The sequence below is a fragment of the Alosa sapidissima genome, chromosome 22, assembly GCF_018492685.1.
Source record: "Alosa sapidissima isolate fAloSap1 chromosome 22, fAloSap1.pri, whole genome shotgun sequence".
Taxonomy (NCBI): domain Eukaryota; kingdom Metazoa; phylum Chordata; class Actinopteri; order Clupeiformes; family Clupeidae; genus Alosa; species Alosa sapidissima.
In genome coordinates, this window is record NC_055978.1 from 16,302,470 (window position 1) to 16,321,961 (window position 19,492).

Here is a 19,492-nt window from a genome sequence, read left to right on the forward strand (position 1 = left end):
CGAAGTGAAGCAGAGATTTCTGTTTGGAGCAGTAACACTAATGAAATGCAGTTGCAGGTGTAAGTTTGCAGAGCAAACAGCAGCTTACAACACGGCTCAGTCAATCGTAATCAAAGAACGGCGCTGTCTGTTCTGGGCTCCGTGTACACAGATCAAAGGGGCTCAGTGTTGCTAGCAAGCTTCTGGAAATTCTCTAACTGAAGGGAACTTGTCCTTGTGTATTGTGCTGGGTATTTGGGAGTGAGATTGGCCGGAGAGGTTTAAAGCACTCTGGCAGGCTAGGACCTCCATGTTGACAAACAAAACACTTCCTATCTCTACCCTCTGGTGTATATCAGATCTTGATGACTATTTTGACATGACTATGTGCTTCATGGTGTGTCTGTATGTCTTCATGTGTGTATCCAAAACTGTGTGTGTGTGTTTGTGCTTGTGTTTGTGTTTGTGTGTGTGTGTCTATGTGGACTGTCAGCCCTGATGAGTAAAATAGAGCAGTGGTGGGTAGGGACGTATGAGTCAGAGAACCCAGAGGAGCAGTCACCACTCTCTCTCCTTGTAATTTGGGTTAGCAGCAGAGACCCTCGGTGTCTGTGTGTGTGTGTTTGTGTGTGTGTGCTTGCATCTATGTGTATACATCTGTGTATATGTGTGTGTCTTGGTATATTTGTGTGTGTGTGTGTGTGTGTTAGCGAGAGCTCTGAAATGTGGGTTAGGTTTTGTAATCAGGACAAGCCTCTAATGCAGGCTAACCCAATCAGATTTCATTGGCTCGTCACTGATTTAGATTGAACCGGGGATTGTGTACAGACATGAATAATGGATTTTGCTCTGAATTGCACTGCTGTATCATTGCATTGGAGATCATCCCCAGTACTGAGCCTGTGTGTGGTACCTGTTTGTGTGTGTGTGTGTCTGTGTGTGTGTGTATCTGTGTGTACAGTGTTTAACATTAGTGTGTGTGTGTGTGTGTGTTTATATATCCTTGTGTGTGTGTAAGGAATTTAACATAATTTTGTGTGTGTGTGTGTGTGTTAGAGAGTGGATCAGCTATTACTGCCTCCTGCATCGGTCTGGGAGGCTCAGTCTCACCGCCTGCTGGTCAAGCAGGCAAGTCAGTGCCTGGATACAATGGTGAGTGAGCACACACACACACACACACACACACATACACACACACACAAATGCAATCCTTCTTGCAGAGGTTGGATATGTATATATGTATATTATTATTTTTTTGCATAAAATGATAAATGAATGTGAAAGATGTAAACACATTTCTCTCCTTTCTGTTGACTCCCCCTTTTTCTCTACTTGTCTCATTTTCATGTTTCTCTTTTGCTCCATCTCTCTCTCTCCCTCTCCCCCTTTCTCTCTTGCTCCTCTCTCACTGCCTGTCACTATCTCTCTTTAAGTCACAGTGATCGATGATGACATGCAGGAAGTGGAACCCAGGACTCTGGGTAATATAGTAGTAAAGTAAGTCTCTTCTTCGGATATCTTTCTGTCTGTCTATCTGTCTCTCCCACATCCCCATCATAACATACAGTCACAAACGACTGAACTAGCAGAATTCAAATCTAAAAGAAACAGCCAGATTCTCTCTCTGTCTTCAGCCTTGTTTGCCACCTATTCTCTACAGCTGACTGCTAGTTCTAAGCTTCTTCCCAGTGAACACCAGTCTCCATATACTCTCCCTCCTAGCTATGGCAGGATCACTGTAGGTCCCCATAATGCTTTGTGTCCTCCTATCAGGCAATATGTTTCGGAACAATAGAGGAAGCTTAATTGGGTGACCGTTAAACAGGGCTTGAAACTAGCCCCACAGTCCATTATATTTCTTTGATCTGATAGCGTTTGAACCAGCAAAGTCTCTCTCCGTCTCCTCGGTCTTTTCTCTCTCTTTCATTGTCTTTCTCTCCCTCTTTCTCTCTCTCTCTCTCTCTCCCTTCTGGTTCCTATCTCTTGTCACTGAAACCTTCATCCACTGGGGCAGGATTTGCGTTGTGTGGGCCAGAGGAGAGAGCTGCTAAGAAGCCTTTTATCTGGGAACAAATAGGCCCGCGTGGAGTTTCCCTAGAGCTCGACGGAGAAACTTAACCTCTGCTGTCTGAGGTGAACGCGTAATGGAGCTCTAATGGCCTCCAACTCTCAAGAGAGCCTCTATCTCTCCTCCTTCCACTTTTCTTTTTTTCTTTCTCTTCTTTCTCTGCCTTTTTTTCGTCTTTTAATTTTGCTCGATTCTTGTTTAAGCTTGTGCTGTTGAGGCTTGAGGGTATGTCAAGAGGGCCGCGCTGCATAATTGATGCTGGTTTGTTTTACGTTTGGTTTTCAGTTATTATTTTTTTTTTAATCATTTGTATGTATGAAGTTCACTTTTCCCCAGGCAGTTCAAACACGGAAACTCATTATGTTTACTGAGGGGCAACGCTGTTGTTTTATTCATCACTGTGCTGGCAGTGTTGCTTCATTCATCGCTGTCTGCCTGCTAAGAGGCCTGGTCAGTTCTCTCACTGTCAACAGATTTGATGGGGCTTTTATGAATCAATATCCCACACCACCCATTGTTTCCCGGCGTTATACAACTGAACCTTTGCTCCCAAAGACTACTGTGAAGAGTCTCTGAATCCATCACTAATTGACTGCCCAGAAAGCATCATTATCTGTAGAGAGGAAACCGCATGGCCTCAGTTCCTCTAAATAATGGCAATTGACAAACTTATCTGCAGGCTTCAGGCACTGACTAGGCGAATGGCAAAGAGGGAGCCTGATGTCAAACACACTTTTAACTGTCCAAGGGAAATGAACAAAGTTACAAACACTTACCCTCTTGTCTCTCCCTCTTTCTCTCTCTTTCCATCTCCCTCTCTTCCCTTCATATTAGACTCCCATTGCCTCCGGGGGCAGCACTGACTCTATGGCAGAATGCCGATTTGTTCCGGAAGCTTTACTTTACCAAGTTTCCGGTACGTCTCTCAATCAGCCTCATGTCAATCAAATTTTAATGCGTGGCCCGCATTGACTTTACTGCCAATATCTTGTGATGTAATGGTCGACACTTAACAAAACTTGAAACACACAATCATTTTACAACATTCTTTGAGTGCACACCAAATTTTGTGAAATTCCGATTATAGGGGGCCCTAAGACTGTGACACATGTCAATATCGCTTGAGCTGCTTGTGCTGAAAATCATACATTTTCAGTGAGCCTGTGTATCATAATGTCATGTTACGAGCAAGTTTGACTAAAGCAGTGGGTTTCCTGTCAACATCTGAAAAAAAGTGTCAGCCCTGTTAAGTAGACGATTTGGAAGTCACGTCACTTTAATGTTTATACAGCTGTTAGGTCAAACTATTTATTAATTTCTGATTGGACGAGAGGCATTCCATGAGTCATCATGAGTGGTGATATCGCGCTGTCTCAGGACATGCCCACTTTGCATCGGACAATTCAATGCAAAAGTGCAGAGTGATGACTAGCTGTAAACGGTCCATTCATTCAAAGTGAGAGAGCAGCAATTTCACATTTGACAGTAATTGAATGAGCAATGGAGTAGAATGTTGAGATGAACATGTAATGTGAGGACAAAGGAGTATGCAAATCATTGTTCACATGTAGCCTCTCTCAATCAACTTGGCTGCAGAGTGAAATTTTTTGTTCCTTGGCAACAGTAGACACCATGACTAGATTGGATCTATTGTTTGGGGTGCAGGAAGAAGGAAGAAGAATGAATGAAAAAAAAAAACTATTTGGTGTCTTTAAACTTGATTTGTTGTAAGTAGCTGTTGTATAAAAGCAATATGGCACTGGTGATTGTGGCTCTGGTAAAGGATCTAGCCACTGCTGGGGTCTATTCTCACTAGGGCCTTATTTCATAATTGTTGGTCATCATTCAGTAATTAGTGGAATGCTTCAGTGAGAAAATAAAAGAACCGGCTTTACTTTGGTGTGGAAAGTATTGTTTAAGGTTTTACACTGCCATCTAGTGGTAAATGATCCACACTGCTACAGCCTTTGGTCTGAACACAGTGTCTCTGCTCTGCTTCTGTCTTGCTTTCCCCCCTCTACTGTGTGAAGGGTTATTATGACACCATGGATGCAGGCTTTGTGGACGAGGAGGGCTTTCTGTACATCATGTCGCGGTCTGATGATGTCATCAATGTCGCAGGACACAGGTTGTCTGCTGGGGCGCTGGAAGAGGTCAGTCAATGGTCCCAGCAACTACTGTGATGATGATGAAGTCCTCTTTCTCTCTTTTCATTTCATTTTGGGTGAATCCATTATGTGACTGATGGTACAAATTGGAGATTTTAAGTTGCCATGGTAATGTTATTTGTTATCATTTTTCTAGTTTTATGGTTAAGTATACGTGGCTGACATGGACATAATGTCAATTCATCTTCAGTTCTGTTTGTCTTTGTGCTGCTAACATTAACATCATTTTTGATTCAGCACAGCACTGATCTTCCTTGACAGAAGACAATTTAATGTCTGTGTGTGTGTCTTTGTGTTCTAGTCAGTGCTGTTGCATGCTGGGATAGGGGACTGCGCGGTGGTGGGGCTTGAGGACTCCCTGAAGGGCCATGTTCCATTAGCTCTGTGTGTGCTGCGTAATGGTAAGATCTCTTAGAACCACTCATCTCACCACACAGCCAGTGTTCACACTACATGTGCAGCAGCAGATCTGTCATGCAAACACTGACCCTGTTTATGTTTGGCCAAGATACAACATAAATGTTTATCCTCTTCAGACACTCACACACACACACACACACACACACGAAGATACACATATACAAATACATCCACATCTACACATAAGTGCATGTGTATTTTCTATCCCTCCTTGTGTGAAGGCTTTTGTATAGATGTGGATGCATTTGTGTGTGTGTGTGTTTGTGTGTGTGTGCTTTCTAGAGTGTCAGAAGAGCCAGGAAGAGGTTGCGAAGGAGATTGTGAGTCTGGTCCGTGAGACGATTGGGCCAGTGGCTGCCTTCAGGAAAATTCTGTTTGTGAAGGGTTTGCCCAAGACCCGCTCAGGAAAGATTCCTCGCTCCTCTCTGGCCAACCTTGTCAATGGAAAGCCATATAAGGTATCCTCTCCCACTGTACTGTTAAAACACACACATACACACTCACACACACATACTGAAACTAACCTCAGGCTCCACATCATGAGTAGTCTCAGTTGAAAGGGATGTGTTGATGCACTATGATAAAGATGGTTATGATGAGATGTCTGTGTCTTATTCTTTGCACAGATCACTCCGACCATAGAGGACCCTGGTGTTTACAAGAACATTGAGATGGTCGTGCAAGAGAGTCAGCTCAGACCCGGACAGTGACACACACACTCACAAAGGCCCGTAAACGAGCAAGCCGTCCAAGACACCACATAATTATTTTCTTAATGCACACAGACACTTCCAGACCTCTCTTCCTACATATTGCACAAACATTTCATGTAGGGCTGTCAAAATAATGCCGTTAAAATAACGCAGTAAAAAATGTAACGCTGATTAATCGCATTTCATAGTGACATTTGACCCTGTGCAGTCTGGCTATCGTGACTGAAGGAGGCAGACGAGAAAGCACTGCTTTGAATGAAACATTTAGCCTACAGTAGGTCAGTGGTTTTCAAAGTGGGGGCTGGGGCCCCCTGGGGGGCCGCGAGGGGGTGCTAGGGGGGCCTCAGCAAGTTGGAAGGAAAAATAAAAGGAACAAATAAACACATTTGAAAATGCAAAATATACTTATTACTATGAGGGTTGTTATACACTGCCATTATAATATTGGGTCGCATATCTGGACATTATATTTTCCATGATAATGACTGTGTATAATAGTAGAGTGATAGCTCTCATATAGCAGAAAGCCCTAAATGCAATTTTTAAACACTGTATGCTCTATCGCAAAGTGGTTGTTGCTAAAATAATAATTAGGATTAGCTTAATGTATTTTTACATTTGCCGTAGTATTGTCGATGGGTTTAATAACACATCAAGGGGGTCCTTGGCCAGAACCTAGTGGTATTTGGGGGGCCTTGTCGTGGAAAAGTTTGGGAACCCCTGGCCTAGGCCAATGTTTTAAAAAGAACACCCAGACCAATACTATTGACAGAAGCATCAATCTACTATTTGCCTACCATAGGATGGGATGCTTTTCCCAAAACCGTAGTTGCTAACCTGTTAGCAACTTAGTTGGTTGGCAATGGGAAATTGCATTGCAACCAACAAAGTTGCTTACTTAGTTAGCAACTATGGTTTTGGGAAAAACTGGGACGCATATTTTCTTGAACTGCTATTTCTTATCCTGGACTGCCACCTACTGGATATAAAAGGCAACAACCTAGTAATTATGTGAATAAAAATCTACACGTTTGAATGGCCAAAAAAAGGATAAATCATAGGTGGTGTTCCTCACATTACCTTGGTGTTAGGGTAGCCTACTCTGCACATGTCATTGACATTGAGTGGTAACTTCAGTCATTTGCATTTATCATGCTAAAAATCCAGGCACTATGCTGATGTCTGACCCAAAGAGAAAATTATAATAAAAGAGAGACACATTAAACTTTAAAGTCTATAATGTTGGCTTGGCTGTTAATTGATTCACTCATCTCCCAAACTTCTTTTTAAGATATGTTCATAGCAAAAATGGATTTGTGCGATTAATTTAGATTAATTAATCACAGAGTATGTAATTAATTAGATTACATTTTTTAATCGATTGATCTATTTTCATGGTGTCTACTACAGTACAACTGTATGATTAATATGCAGTCTCATTCCCACGCACATACGCACGCTCCTGCCATAATACATCAAGAAGGCCGATGTTGAGAATGTTTACATTTGTATCATTGTTTTGAATTTAAGCGAGCAGAAGTAAAGGAATGCAAATGTAGTGAAGCCTTGTAGGGACCTTGTACACAGGGCTTAAAACAAGGACAATTTCTGTGCTGGAAGTATCTATATTCAAATCTTAAACAGCCTGATTTCAGGCACAGTGCCTTGGAACTTTAAGCCCTTTTTGCTGAAATATGTTTGTCATGGCAGAATTATGAAAACAGCAATTATTTTTTAATATTAATGTTTATCAAATACTACCATTAGTTTTGTATTGGCAGCTGCTTTGCACAAAGAGGTTTGTTTCTGCAATGTTGTTAGGGGAACAGTATTTTTTTAAAAACAGACATCCATTTAATCGACATTACTTTTTATTGACAAAGAAAATTCAGTTTGATCACCACATAGTTTTGACCAAAATACAATCAGTAATAAATAAAAAAAAAAATGGACACAAAATAAAACGTTTTGTATTTCTTTTTTGTTTGTTTTTCTTTTCTCTGTTCGTGCAAAACAAGGCTATGTAAGGCCAGGGCCAAGCTGCACTCAAGGGTGGAACTCAAAAACCAGAAAGACGGGAAGGGGGATTGTAAAAGACGGGGGACCCCTGGCGACTCCTACAGAAACCAAAGAGTCAACATTTACACTTAAGTTAGTCACAGCAAGCAACAGGTTTTTTTTATGTCTTTAAAATCTGGATCTGGACTTTGACGTATTTTTTTTTTTTTTCAAACATCTTTTTTTCTTCTTGATTATTACACACTCTACGTTCACTATGAGCTAAGCAGTCTGTCCATTTTTTATTTGATTTTTTTTTAAATAAAAAAGATAGGTCCTTTCTGTCGGCTCCAGTTGAGTTTTGGCAGGTTGAACTCCAGTACAGCGAGGGCCTGGTGGTCTGGGAGTTTGTTTACAGTTGAAGGTGACTTGCTGTAGACGTGTAGATATTCTCTCTAAAATATGGTGAGGCATTGGCTGTGGTGCGGTGTTGTCCAGTCCGGGTGTTGTATGTTTCTTGTTTTGGTTGGGTCGAGATGCTTGTGGTCTTAGGGTACCGAAGGGCTTGTATATCAGCCCTGGTTCCTCCGCTGTGGTCTTTTCTTCAAATATCCGGTTCTAGGGCCCTGCAGGACCTGGATCCTGGTTCTCAACAAATTTGGGTTTGCCTCAGACACAATAGGAGGAACTGTACAAGTGTTCATAAAGATTGGACAGAGAGTAGAGTGACCGGTTCTAGTGAAGAGTCTGTCTCCAGGTTCTAATTTACTCCTAAGGACTAGATGGGGTGGGTTAGGGAAGGGGAGAGAACTCAAATAAAAAACAAAGCACATTTTACAAAATGATCTTGATCTGGGACAGGAGAAACATTGAAAGAGCAGCATATTTTTTTTCTTCTCTCTGTTCTTCGAAGCCATAACATTAGGAACGTTATTTGCACAAACTCTGAGTATGTTTTATCATTTTTTCTTTCTTTTTCATATAGACGTGTGTATATATATATTTATATGTATATTTATATTAAAAAACAGCATATTTATATTAATTTACAGATACCCTACACATCTCCTGTAGAAGAAATACACAGTACATATGCTCAACAAGATATGGTACATGTAAAAGGTAGAAACGGCGATCAGGATGGCCTGCAGGTCAATTGATCAGCACCAGCGTCGGGTGCCCTTGGGTGGACTTGGCTTGTAAGTGCAGGATGGGGTTGGAGGTGGGTAAGGGGACTAGCTGCCCCCCTCCTCCTCTTCAGAGCCCTCCCATCCCCCATATGCGGTCCTCTCTGTGAAGAAAGAGGGTGCTTCTTGGCAGTGCGTCACATAAATCAGAATTTAATTTTGTCTTTCTTGGCTAGTTGGCCTGGCCATTGGCATCGAGGTGAGACTTCACGTTGAAGGTTCAAACCTACCAACCAAATGAAAACAAACCATCAAAGAAAATAATTTAGAACATTTATAGTACGTATAGTACAGTAAGTGTGCGTACAGTAAATGAGTCATTCTATGTGGACTGGATTCACTTCTAGAAGCTTCTAGCTGACCAACTCAGAATTTCCTGCTCATTTCTCTACATGTCTGTACACATGACATAACTGATTTCACGTTTGGTAATCTATGCTTGTTTGATTGTGTAACATTACATTAAGATTGAGGTCAGTCTTTAACCTGAGATCACGAGTACATATGCCATGAGTTTATGCACTAGCCTATTATGTAAGCTGCTGCTATCTGATTCACATTAGCATATGTATGGAACCCTATACAAGTGCAGCAGGCTAATTCACTGAAGCATATGCAACTCGGTCAAAGAACCATATGTAGCTGAGCTCTTAGCGGCTACACATTGGCATGCTAATCTGGCCGAAACATATGTAACCCAACGATGCTGGCGGAAGATGAAAGGGATCTCATCAGAGCAGCGTCCCTCGTGTGTCTCGGCTGAAAATGGCTCCTGAGCAGACCAGATGGGTGCAGGCCTGGCATGACCGTCTGAGTCAGTGCTACAGCTTCATCAGTACTTCTAATGGAGACTGGCGTGACTTAAGAAACTCACTTTCATCAGAGAAGGAGAGAGAGCTGCTGATTAACTACTTTCATTTGACTCTTTTTTGCTATAGCTAATATTTAATCTATTCATCTGATAGATGAATAGATGAAATATTAATATTTCACCTGTTCATCTGTCTAAATGTGTTGATTGTTCTACTTCTATATGTTTATAATAATGTAAGGTTTTGTAAGATACAAAATCTTAGTGTGATCTTGCAGGAAAATGTAAAGCTATGGAAAAGTATGTAACAATTTACTACTCGTATGAGGTATTCTTTAATGAGCAAATACTTTTGGTATCATCTAATTCATTTTGATAGAATATGGTCATATGAAGGAGATAAACACACCTATCGTTCTCACTAACCGTGCAGAGAGAGAGAGAGAGAGAGAGAGGGGGGTAGAAAGAGTGTGTGTGTGTGTGTGTGTGTGTGTGTGTGTGTGAGAGAGAGAGAGAGAGAGAGAGAAAATATATTTTCACTCACAACTTGGAGCCCCTCTGTGGTCCAGAGTTTCAGCAGGAGTAGGTCCTCACAGTGGAGCTATCCAGCCGCTGCACTGCTGAAGGGCCGACTGTAGGGGGCGACAGACACAGAGTCAGTCAGTCAGTGTGTATACAGACATCCCCTATGTGGACTGGACTCTGAGGTACAATATGTGCACATACAAATTGGCATTTTTATCATTTCTATATGTATCCTTCACCATTCATATGCTGTTTTAACACACACACACACACACACATACACACACACACACACACTCATCCGTACACACATTCTCTCTTTTACTTACCGCCATAGCACACACACATGTATGCACACACAGATACACACACATACAAACATATAGTATTTTTTCATATTAACCATTCACATGCTTACTCTCACAACACACAAAATACACACACATACAGTACATACATACGTACAGTACGTACGTACATACATACATACATACATACATACACACACCACAAATGGTTAGTCAAAAATGCCACCCAGCTAGCAAAGCCAAGACACGCTCACTCTGCAGCCCCTTGGCCAGGGCCCAGTGTGGAGTGAGTGGGACCTCCAGCGGTCAGGTGTTAATCTCCAGAACAGCACCAACAGAGAGAGAGAGAGAGAGAGATGTATAGAGAGTGATAGAGAGAAAGAGAGAGATGTATAAAGAGAGATGTATAGAGAGTGATAGAGAAAGAGAGATGTATAGAGAGTGACAAAGAGAGTGTGATAGAGAGAGACAGTGGTAAAGAGAGTAATAGATAGAGGCACGGGGACAATAACAGTCCAAGAACACGGAGGGGGGGTGGGCAGTAGTACAGTTAAAGGAGAACACTGGCCAGAACCTGAACTCGGAGTCGGAACCGAGGGTGGGCCGTATTGGAACCTTGAGCCGCAGGGGAGGAACCTGGAGATGCTGGTTCTCGGATGCATGCTCAAGGCAGTACTAGAACCCACACTGGCCCCTGGGACAGATGTTCTAAAGGGTTCTAAAGAAAGCAAGGTTATGGCCAGAGTTCTCTTTTAACGGCAAAAGGGGGCAGGTAGAACAGAGACGGTGTAAAGATATTTATGTGAGTTTATCTAGAAATAGCTAGCTAATAGCTGTGATTGCCTCAGCTAGCACCTCAGCTGAATAAAATTCCATAATCAACACTTTATGTTTAGTGTACACTTTATGTGTAGTTATCGCCACCCAGCTTGGTGCACTATTGAAGATGTACGTCAAAAGTGCCTTGGGTGCTGCTGCTATCCTTTGAACGAACGTCATCATCTCTCACAAGGAGTCTGAAGCTTTTTGATCTTCTAAACTGGCCTCCGCCCACTTCCCTTCCCCTTCTTGCAGATCAGAAAGCAATATGGCCGAACTTTTCCACAAACCAGTCAATTGGCTCAGCAAACACGTGGCCATATTGCTCATACACATAACAAGTTCTTCCAGATCTCCAAGATGGATGAAAGGGAAAGCTGACGGGAGGGATTTAAACCCTCACAGAAAGACTGGAGAGAGAGAGAGAGAGAGAGAGAGAGAGAGAGAGAGAGAAGGAAGAGAGACGACAGAGGGAGAGGGGATCTGCAAAGATTTGGGAGGGAGGGAGGGAGGGTGGGGAGGGGCAGAGGGAGAGGGGGTCTGGGGGGAGTGAACGCCACATGTGGGCCAAAGGCTCCTGGGTATACTTGACCTTGAAACCAGTCCAGATACATGTCGTCTGGACTGTCGTCCAGCACCTCATACAGAACTGCCCGGCCGCAGCCCCAAGCCAGAGAGAACAACAGAAACACGGTCAGAATGCTCCAGCGCAGGTGTGTGTGTGTGTGTGTGTGTGTGGTGAGTTCTCCAATATTGTGATTCACTGTGCTTGACTGAATCATTCTGATGTACTCTTAACATAATGGGAATATGACTAGCCTAAATTTGCATTTACATGATTCTTTCTGAAAGAGTTTGTCTGTATGTGAGAGTGTGGGAGCGTGTTGATGTGTCGGCGAGAACGAGAGTGTGAGTTTGTGTGTGTGTGTGTCTGCAGCGTCCACCCTGATCCACTCAGAGCAGGCAGTGGCGGTGGAAACCCGGTGCAGTACCAGCGCTCACCTTCGGGGGGCATCCTGCGAGAGTGTCCGGAGGTGGTGGTGAGGCGGAAGCCGGCGGGCAGCGTCTCGGCCGAGCCAGGCATCATGCTGATGCCGTGGATGTCTCGCGGAGGGAACTGCCTCCGCCACGACGCTCCGCGGTAGTCCTGGTCATCACCGTCCAAAAGAGGGAGACAGAAAGAGAAAGAGGTAAAGCGAAAGTAAGGGGCAAAGAGGGGGAGTTTTGTTTACTTGGACCCTTGCTTCTGGAGGATGCTGCCATTGTAAATATACGCGTTGTTTTGCCAAGTTTTCATTAGTTTGTTAGGATATAGGAGTCTACTGCACTCTTTACCCCCCCCCCCCCCATGTGACAATAAACTTCCTTGTATCCTTGTATTAAAGATGGAGCTCAACTTTTAGGCTGCTGCCTTCAGCATGACATCACCGGACGTCCGAGGGAGAGAGTTTGAAATACAGTTCCCTAAATCTAAAAAAAATAAATAATCATATAGGTCCATATCTCCACTTTTCCAAGAGTCGTTAATGGTTTTGTTGATGAGCCTCATCAAAGTCCTTTTAGGCAAGTCCCTCCACTCGGCGGCCATATACCAACGTTTTATGGGCACTCATCGGGCAGTCTTTGAGTCGAACTGCGCGTGCGCAAGGCTTCACGACACCAATCTTGCTCCAGCGGCGAGATCACAACACATGATTGGCACGATGTCTTCACAACACACCACATGATTGGCTCAATGTATTCACATGTCGACGTTTTGCAGAGGAAGGCGTGGGATATGTGTAGACAACGGCCATATTGGCGTGACAAACTAGCCCCATGCATTTCTATGGAGTATTTTTTGAGTGCTGTGTCTCCACATTAGAAAGTCTCTGGCCTCATGCAGTACATGACCTGTATCTAAACACAGCCACACGGCCCATTTTTGAGGAGTGCTAGAGAGGCAGTGAAGGAGAGACAAAAGTGAGGTGAGAAAAGGCTGGATTTGACAGACAGAGGGGGAGAGACAGAGGCGTTAAGGTGAGCAAGAACTGTCTGGAGAGTCGGGGAGAAGGGACGAGACAGACATGAGACGAATGAGAACTAAAAAGTCGAGTGAGAGTGACAGAGAGAGAGAGAGGGAGAGAGAGGGAGGGAGAACAAGGGAGGGAGACGGCAATGGGGGAGAGATGGACACATCTGAGATGTTGGCACAGGAGATGCAAAGAGATGGTGGCAATGTAGGCGAGGAAAAAGATGCACAATGGAGAGAAACCATGTACAGAGAAAAAACAACTGATGAAGATGGAAAAAAAGTTGATGACAGAAGACAAACAGAAGGAGATGTAAGTGGGAGAAGAAAAGGAAATGGTGTTGAGGAATGCATAATGCATCCTGAGAGAGAGAGGAATGTCACACTAAAACTCACATCAACGACCACAGACAGGTTGCACACCGTTTCATCACTGTGCCATTATATCTAGGTGGTCAGTCTCAAGCTATTTGGAACACTTAAAACTAGGGCTGTCAAAATAACTGATTAATTTCGATTAATTAAAAAATTAGTGCAGATTAATCGATTCCGTACTTTGAACTTTAATGTCACTAATGCTGATTATTCAATGATTCATTTGAATTTAAATATTTAAAATACTTTCACAGCAAAAATTATATATGCGATTAATTTAGATTAATTAATCACAGAGTATGTAATTAATTAGATTATTTTTTTTAATCGATTGACAGCCCTACTTAAAACATTTGAGAGACATTTAATTTAAATGATAGACAAAGTGCAAAGTCTAAAATCTATCTAAAGCTAATTTAATAATGACTCAAAATACTATGGGCGAGATCCAAAGCACAGACATCGGTGGATCAACTCAATGATCCTACATGCCACAAAATTACTTCAGTTCAAGCACAAAACACTTTGCCTATTGAGTGGCTTTGCACTTTGCACTTCATTAAAATTAGGGCCTAAAGGATTTGTGCAAGGTCTATTTTAAAGACAATACCTTTGCCTGGTGAGACAGACAAGATACACTAGATACAGGGAAGAGAGATTTTGTTTTTAGAACATGTCCTGGGTGATCTGATCACAACGGGTCAGCTGAGACACATAGCTGTTTTCACAGGTATTCAAGGTGTACAGCCAGAGATGTTGCAGACCAATTGCGTTTAGATTCCGCTATTGTCAATTTCACATTCAACTCCCATCGTCTGCATCAGAAGATGTCGCACGCATCAGAAGGCACGCAGCGTCTACACTACAAAAGATACAGCATGTGGTTAACTGCGTCTCAGACCACTTCCGCAAGTGGTTTGAGTGATTGGATCACAATGCGTCTTTGGTGATGGGTTACACCTGGGTGATGGGTTATGTAGAGCTGACCACTTGTGATCTGATCCCCCAAGACATCCTAAAAACAGATGTACTGTAAATGAGGTCCTAGTGACCCCGACTGCACTCAGCCAGGAGGGTGATGATTGACAGGCGGTTCGGTTCTCACCTCGTCCAGCCGTCTCTCTGTTCCCAGTGCAAGCAGGTTGTTGTACTCTCTCTCCAGAATCTGACGTGCCTGTGGAACCAACCAATCATCTTTTTCGTCACATACAATGCTGAACATGTGTATTACTAATGAGGAGGTGATTAAGGTACTGTAATCAAGTGTATTCTGTGTTGGATAGTGTATTGTGGGTATAAGATAGTGTATGGGTAGTGTATTGTGTGTAAAGGGTAGTGTATGGATGGTGTATTATGTGTGTAGTGTAGTGTATGGATGGTGTATCCTGTGTGTAGGGTAGTGTATGGATGGTGTATCCTGTGTGTAGTGTAGTGTATGTATGGTGTATTCTGTGTGTAGTGTAGTGTATGGATGGTGTATCCTGTGTGTAGGGTAGTGTATGGTTGGTATATTCTGTGTGTAGGGTAGTGTATGGTTGGTATATTCTGTGTGTAGTGTAGTGTATGGATGGTGTATTCTGTGTGTAGTAGTTGGTGTATTCTTTCCACCTGAGTATTTTGGTTGGGGATCTGGAGGAGCAGTGCCAGACTGCTGTAGTCAAAGTTGTCGTCGAGGGCGACGAGGCCTCCATGGACACCACTCTCTAAGAGGATGTTGGCGTAGTCCCTCAGCCCGATGCTCTGGACCCAACGGATCACCCTCTCGTTGCTCCACACCAGCACGTCTGCACACACACACACACACACACACGCAGAGAGAGAAAGAGGAAGAGAGAGAGGGAGAGAAAGAGAGAGACACATACACACAGTTATCAGAAAATAAAGCATTTTGAGTGAGATTGTACAGTGTTGTTTACAACAGGAATACACATTATTAAAGGCATTGATTTAGCCAACTGGTAAGAACAAATATGTCATATAGGCTGTGACTATTGATTATTTTCTCTATAAAATATGAAATGAAAAAATAAATAAATACATTAGCCCAAAGCCCAAAATGATGCACTCATGCACCAAAATTATGTTTTATCTACACAACAAAGATATTCACCTTAGCTGAATTTGAACAAGCTGGATTCAGAGAATTTGTTTTTTTTTTTTTCCCTTTCTTACTGGATTTTTTTTACTGGATCCGATTAGTTGATTCCCAAAATAGTAATAAATTGTTGACAACTAATCGATTAATCAATTGATTGTTGCATGATTGCAGCCCTTGGGAAAGTGTAGTTCCACTCTCTGCCCTGATGGACCTCTGCCGGCCCCTCCTGGCCTCCTGAGTCCAGTCCTGAAGTCTCGGATTACAGTCAGTCATGGAGTTTTTTGCCTCCTTGTTTACTATGGTTGTTATAGATACCATTCAAAAGAGCCTTGTTATGGAACTGTGTTTAAACATTTTAACCAGATCTACTTCATAGGCGTTATAGCCCCCTGTCAGCCAATCAGAAAATAGTATTTCTTGTCTCCGGGGGATGATCTGCCCTTATCTCTGTTTACCTCTCATCTCATGCTGGCTGTGCTCCCTGCGCCTCTCCAGCTCCTTCCGGTCGTAGTTCAGCTTCTTCAGACCCATGATCCCGTACTGAAGACTCGTCCTGCAAGGACACCCAAACAGTCATGATGTCCGCCATACTCCACGGTCTACTGAGCACGAGATCTGAACAGTATTTAAGTCTATTCTGTATCCTGTCTAGTCACACTTTTCACCATGGCTCCCACACATGCTTGCTGAATTCATTTCCACATTTTTCCATGACTTTTTCAGGACCATTAATGAAACTTTCATCCCTTTTCACAACCTACAAGTACACAACATTGTGTACTTTACCCCACAGATTGGACCTACAAGTGACACAGGTCATGTCATGATTTTTCAAACACTTTCAACGAATGAACTGATTTCCATGACTTTTTCAGGTCTGGAAAATATGATTTAAAATTCCATGGCATTTCCCTGCTTTATCCAGTCAAGCCTGCAGGTGGCAGTATTGGCCTATTTTCCCCCTATATGTGCTGCAGTAAACAGAACACCGGCAGCAACAGCAGCACCTCCCTCTACCTGTGAAAGCTGTCGACCATCTTCAGGTGCACCCGCAGGTCCTTCTTGGTGAGGTGGTCCAGCATGCGGGCGTCCACCAGACACTCCATGAAGTAGCTGCGGTACTGGGGCAGACCCAGGCTGGGCAGCCACTCGTTCCCGATCCACTCGTGGTTCATGTCTCCGTACGCTAACGTCTGTCAGGAGAAACAGCAGCACAGGCTTAACAACAACAACAACAACACACACACACAATATACACACACACACACACACACACACACACACACATACATACACACAGAGAGACAGACACAGACACACAACAAAACAGATGTTGACAGACCGCTTACCTGTGACCAGCTCCCTTCCTCTGATTCCGACTTCTGTGAGTGCAACCAAGAGGAGAGAGGAGTTTTCCATTATTCATGTGAGAAAAGACTGTGACTGAACTAGAACACTTCTCATCCAATATACTTAATCACAGAGAAACTACAACAATTAAAAAATGTTGTGCTGACAGACAGCACTTTATTTATTTGTTTTATTTAATTATTTTTTTATATGAAATTGGGCCCAGCTGAAGCCCAGCTGGGTTCGTTCGTCTCCGTGCTCAGGGGGCACGAGAGACGGTGTGGGAGCACCGGTGGGCGTGATGAGGTTATCCGTGCCACCCCCGCCCTCTGCTGACCAATTACATGCTGTTTGGGGTGGACTGAGGGGCAGTGGTGGGGGTGAAGGCTGGGCACAGGGGGGTGGGGGGCTTCTACTACACTAAGGCCCGTTTTTGCCCCCATTTCTCCATACAATGACGTCGTTGTCAAAAATAGCACGGCTTTATAACAGCTCCAATCTTACCAACCTCTACCACCCTGATCTATGGGACAATGCTGTCGTCAAAAATAGCACGACTTCATAACAGTGCCAATCATGCCAATCTCTACTACCCTTCTCTTTTGAAACATTTGGAGCAGAATGTGAATTTAGAGGTTTTTTTTGTGTGTCAGGTACAAGAAAAGGCTCTGAGTGGAGAGAAAAGAAGAAAAAAGAAAAGGGCAATGCCTTCCACTCAGGAGACGGAAGGATAACATCTCTTTCCTTTCCTGTACGGCTTTATCTACCTGCCACGACACTGCCAAGAGATTAAGAGATGGAGAGAAGAGCACAAGGCCACAAGTGTTTTCTTTTTAGAAAAATGTGATGTGATTTTCTTTTCTTTCTGTTTGTAAATGGCAGCCATGGTCTGATAAGTCTCCTATCAGGTCTTCTTATCTTTGTCTTTTGAATTGAGTGTAAGCCACCTGTTTCACTAACTCACTCTTCTCCCTTCTTACTCACATAGACCACAATTTCTTTAGATACAATGCAACTACAAAAATATGGTGTACTAGTAAGACTGGGGCTGTTTACTAATCACACAAACCCAAATCAGCATGTAACTGAGGCAGAGCTGTCCAGTCACTTTAGGTCCATTCTGAGTGCTATTACCTACAGCCACTAATGTCAACTAGAGCCACTTGCTGGATAGCGTTTTTGCTTCTCTGCAGACCACCACTGTATTTGTACTCAATAGAAATAGGCTTTTTGTTACAACATTGTTATAACCAAAGATTCTAGAACGGAGCCAACAGGTAGAAAAAAAGAAAAATGGTGATAATATACCGTTAGCTAAGTTAGTTTGCCTGCTAGCTATCAGTATACAGTCTCTCAATGGGAATTGATGTGATCTTTACCAGTGCAATAGCTACATGAGGGTATCTCTGTCTAAATAATAGGCCTATTTACCTCTCCTTATTCAGTGTAAACTTGGAAAAAGATAAATCGGGCCTTTCACACTGTCAGTTCTTGCAGTTCATTACCGAGTAAAAAAAACAAATAAAAAACTAGAACTGTATTTGAAATGTTGTGCTGAGCTTACCAAAATGGCTCAGAGCGTACTTCATGCCTATGACGTAACTGATCTATCTTGCTCCGCTCTAGAATCTTTGGTTATAACTATTGCTATATCTGGTGGTGACCGTTAAGCTGCATTCACATCGCTGGCGATTCACTTGTGGTCTGTTGCCTGTGTTAACTTTGCCGAATGACTTTCTGAGACTTCTGATTTCTGAGGTTACTGGTGTACCCTGGTAACTTCGGGATTCACCGCTGATCTCAAAACAATATGTTACTTCAGAAGCAATACATGCAAAGTGTTCTTTTGGAGATCAGCAGTTACTTCCAAAATAGCGCTTCATAATATACTGCACTATATTCACATATTCTGTTCTATATGTGAATGGGGCTTTAGGCCACTGGGACAGACACACTCCACTAGCTCTAAACACACAGACAGCATGCATTCCTATGTGTTGTGTGCACACACACTGACACAGACACAAGAGGAGTGTGCAAGTGGGGGAAGACTTGGAAGAGAGGGAGGGAACAGTGGAGAAGTGTGTGTAGAGGGTAGGAAGAAAGAGAGGGAGTGACTGACCGTTTTGGAAGGCGCAGCAAGGGTCTCCATTTCCTCGTGGGTCACCCAAACATTGCCTGACGGCTAAGCGGGCATTCCCATTGGAGAAAGAAGCCGTCCGTCAGGAGGGGCAAGCAGTGTTAAAGAAGAAGAGCAGCACCACTGTAAGCCAATAGTGTTACAGCATCACAGTCAGATGACGAGCAAGCCCCGCCCCACCAGGGTCACGGGCCAATGAAGCACAGCACAGCACAGCAACACAGTACAGCCAAGACACACACACACACACACACACATATATGGATGGACAAACACTTTAGCCAATGACACAGTTAAATGACACCATGCAGCAGGAGTACATTAGTAGCGATGGAAAGGGTACATGCCCTTGTTAAACACAATCACTGACCAGCACTGGCCGACGATGAGCCAGTGTGCACGAGACACCTCTTCACTGATCGGGGTAATGTAACGTGTGTGTGTGTGTGTGTCGGCGTGTGTAAGTGTACTGTCTGTTTGACATGCCTCTCTACAGAAGGGACACCAGGATGTGTGCTGATC

At 43.3% G+C, this 19,492-nt stretch overlaps 2 protein-coding genes across 17 annotated transcripts in view; one reads left to right on the plus strand and one right to left on the minus strand.

Annotated features, from left to right (window-relative positions):
- The window catches only part of acss3 (acyl-CoA synthetase short chain family member 3), a 48,610-nt gene extending 41,188 nt beyond the window's left edge, over positions 1–7,422 (plus strand). Inside the window, exons 10-16 of one of the 2 annotated variants that reach the window (XM_042078074.1) lie at positions 1,036–1,131; positions 1,413–1,476; positions 2,882–2,963; positions 4,078–4,200; positions 4,517–4,616; positions 4,918–5,093; positions 5,262–7,422. In XM_042078074.1, coding sequence (XP_041934008.1) covers positions 1,036–1,131; positions 1,413–1,476; positions 2,882–2,963; positions 4,078–4,200; positions 4,517–4,616; positions 4,918–5,093; positions 5,262–5,345 — 725 coding nt within the window. In that variant the 3' untranslated portion in view covers positions 5,346–7,422. Of the gene's footprint in view, positions 1–1,035; positions 1,132–1,412; positions 1,477–2,881; positions 2,964–4,077; positions 4,201–4,516; positions 4,617–4,917; positions 5,094–5,261 lie in introns of those variants that run through there. The other variant, XR_006026359.1, reaches the window with a different exon arrangement.
- A 112-nt stretch (positions 7,423–7,534) lies between these two features.
- ppfia2 (PTPRF interacting protein alpha 2) overlaps positions 7,535–19,492 on the minus strand; it is a 190,464-nt gene continuing 178,506 nt past the window's right edge. For 9 of the 15 annotated variants that reach the window (XM_042078066.1, XM_042078065.1, XM_042078060.1 and 6 more), the window contains 10 exons: positions 18,953–19,015; positions 16,830–16,862; positions 16,498–16,673; positions 15,936–16,033; positions 14,991–15,166; positions 14,488–14,556; positions 11,999–12,158; positions 11,589–11,645; positions 9,889–9,976; positions 7,535–8,759 (listed from right to left, as the gene is read on the minus strand). In XM_042078066.1, the coding sequence (XP_041934000.1) occupies positions 9,918–9,976; positions 11,589–11,645; positions 11,999–12,158; positions 14,488–14,556; positions 14,991–15,166; positions 15,936–16,033; positions 16,498–16,673; positions 16,830–16,862; positions 18,953–19,015 (891 nt within the window). In that variant the 3' untranslated portion in view covers positions 7,535–8,759; positions 9,889–9,917. The remainder of the gene's footprint in view (positions 8,760–9,888; positions 9,977–11,588; positions 11,646–11,998; positions 12,159–14,487; positions 14,557–14,990; positions 15,167–15,935; positions 16,034–16,497; positions 16,674–16,829; positions 16,863–18,952; positions 19,016–19,492) is intronic. The other 6 variants (XM_042078073.1, XM_042078072.1, XM_042078062.1 and 3 more) reach the window with 2 other exon arrangements.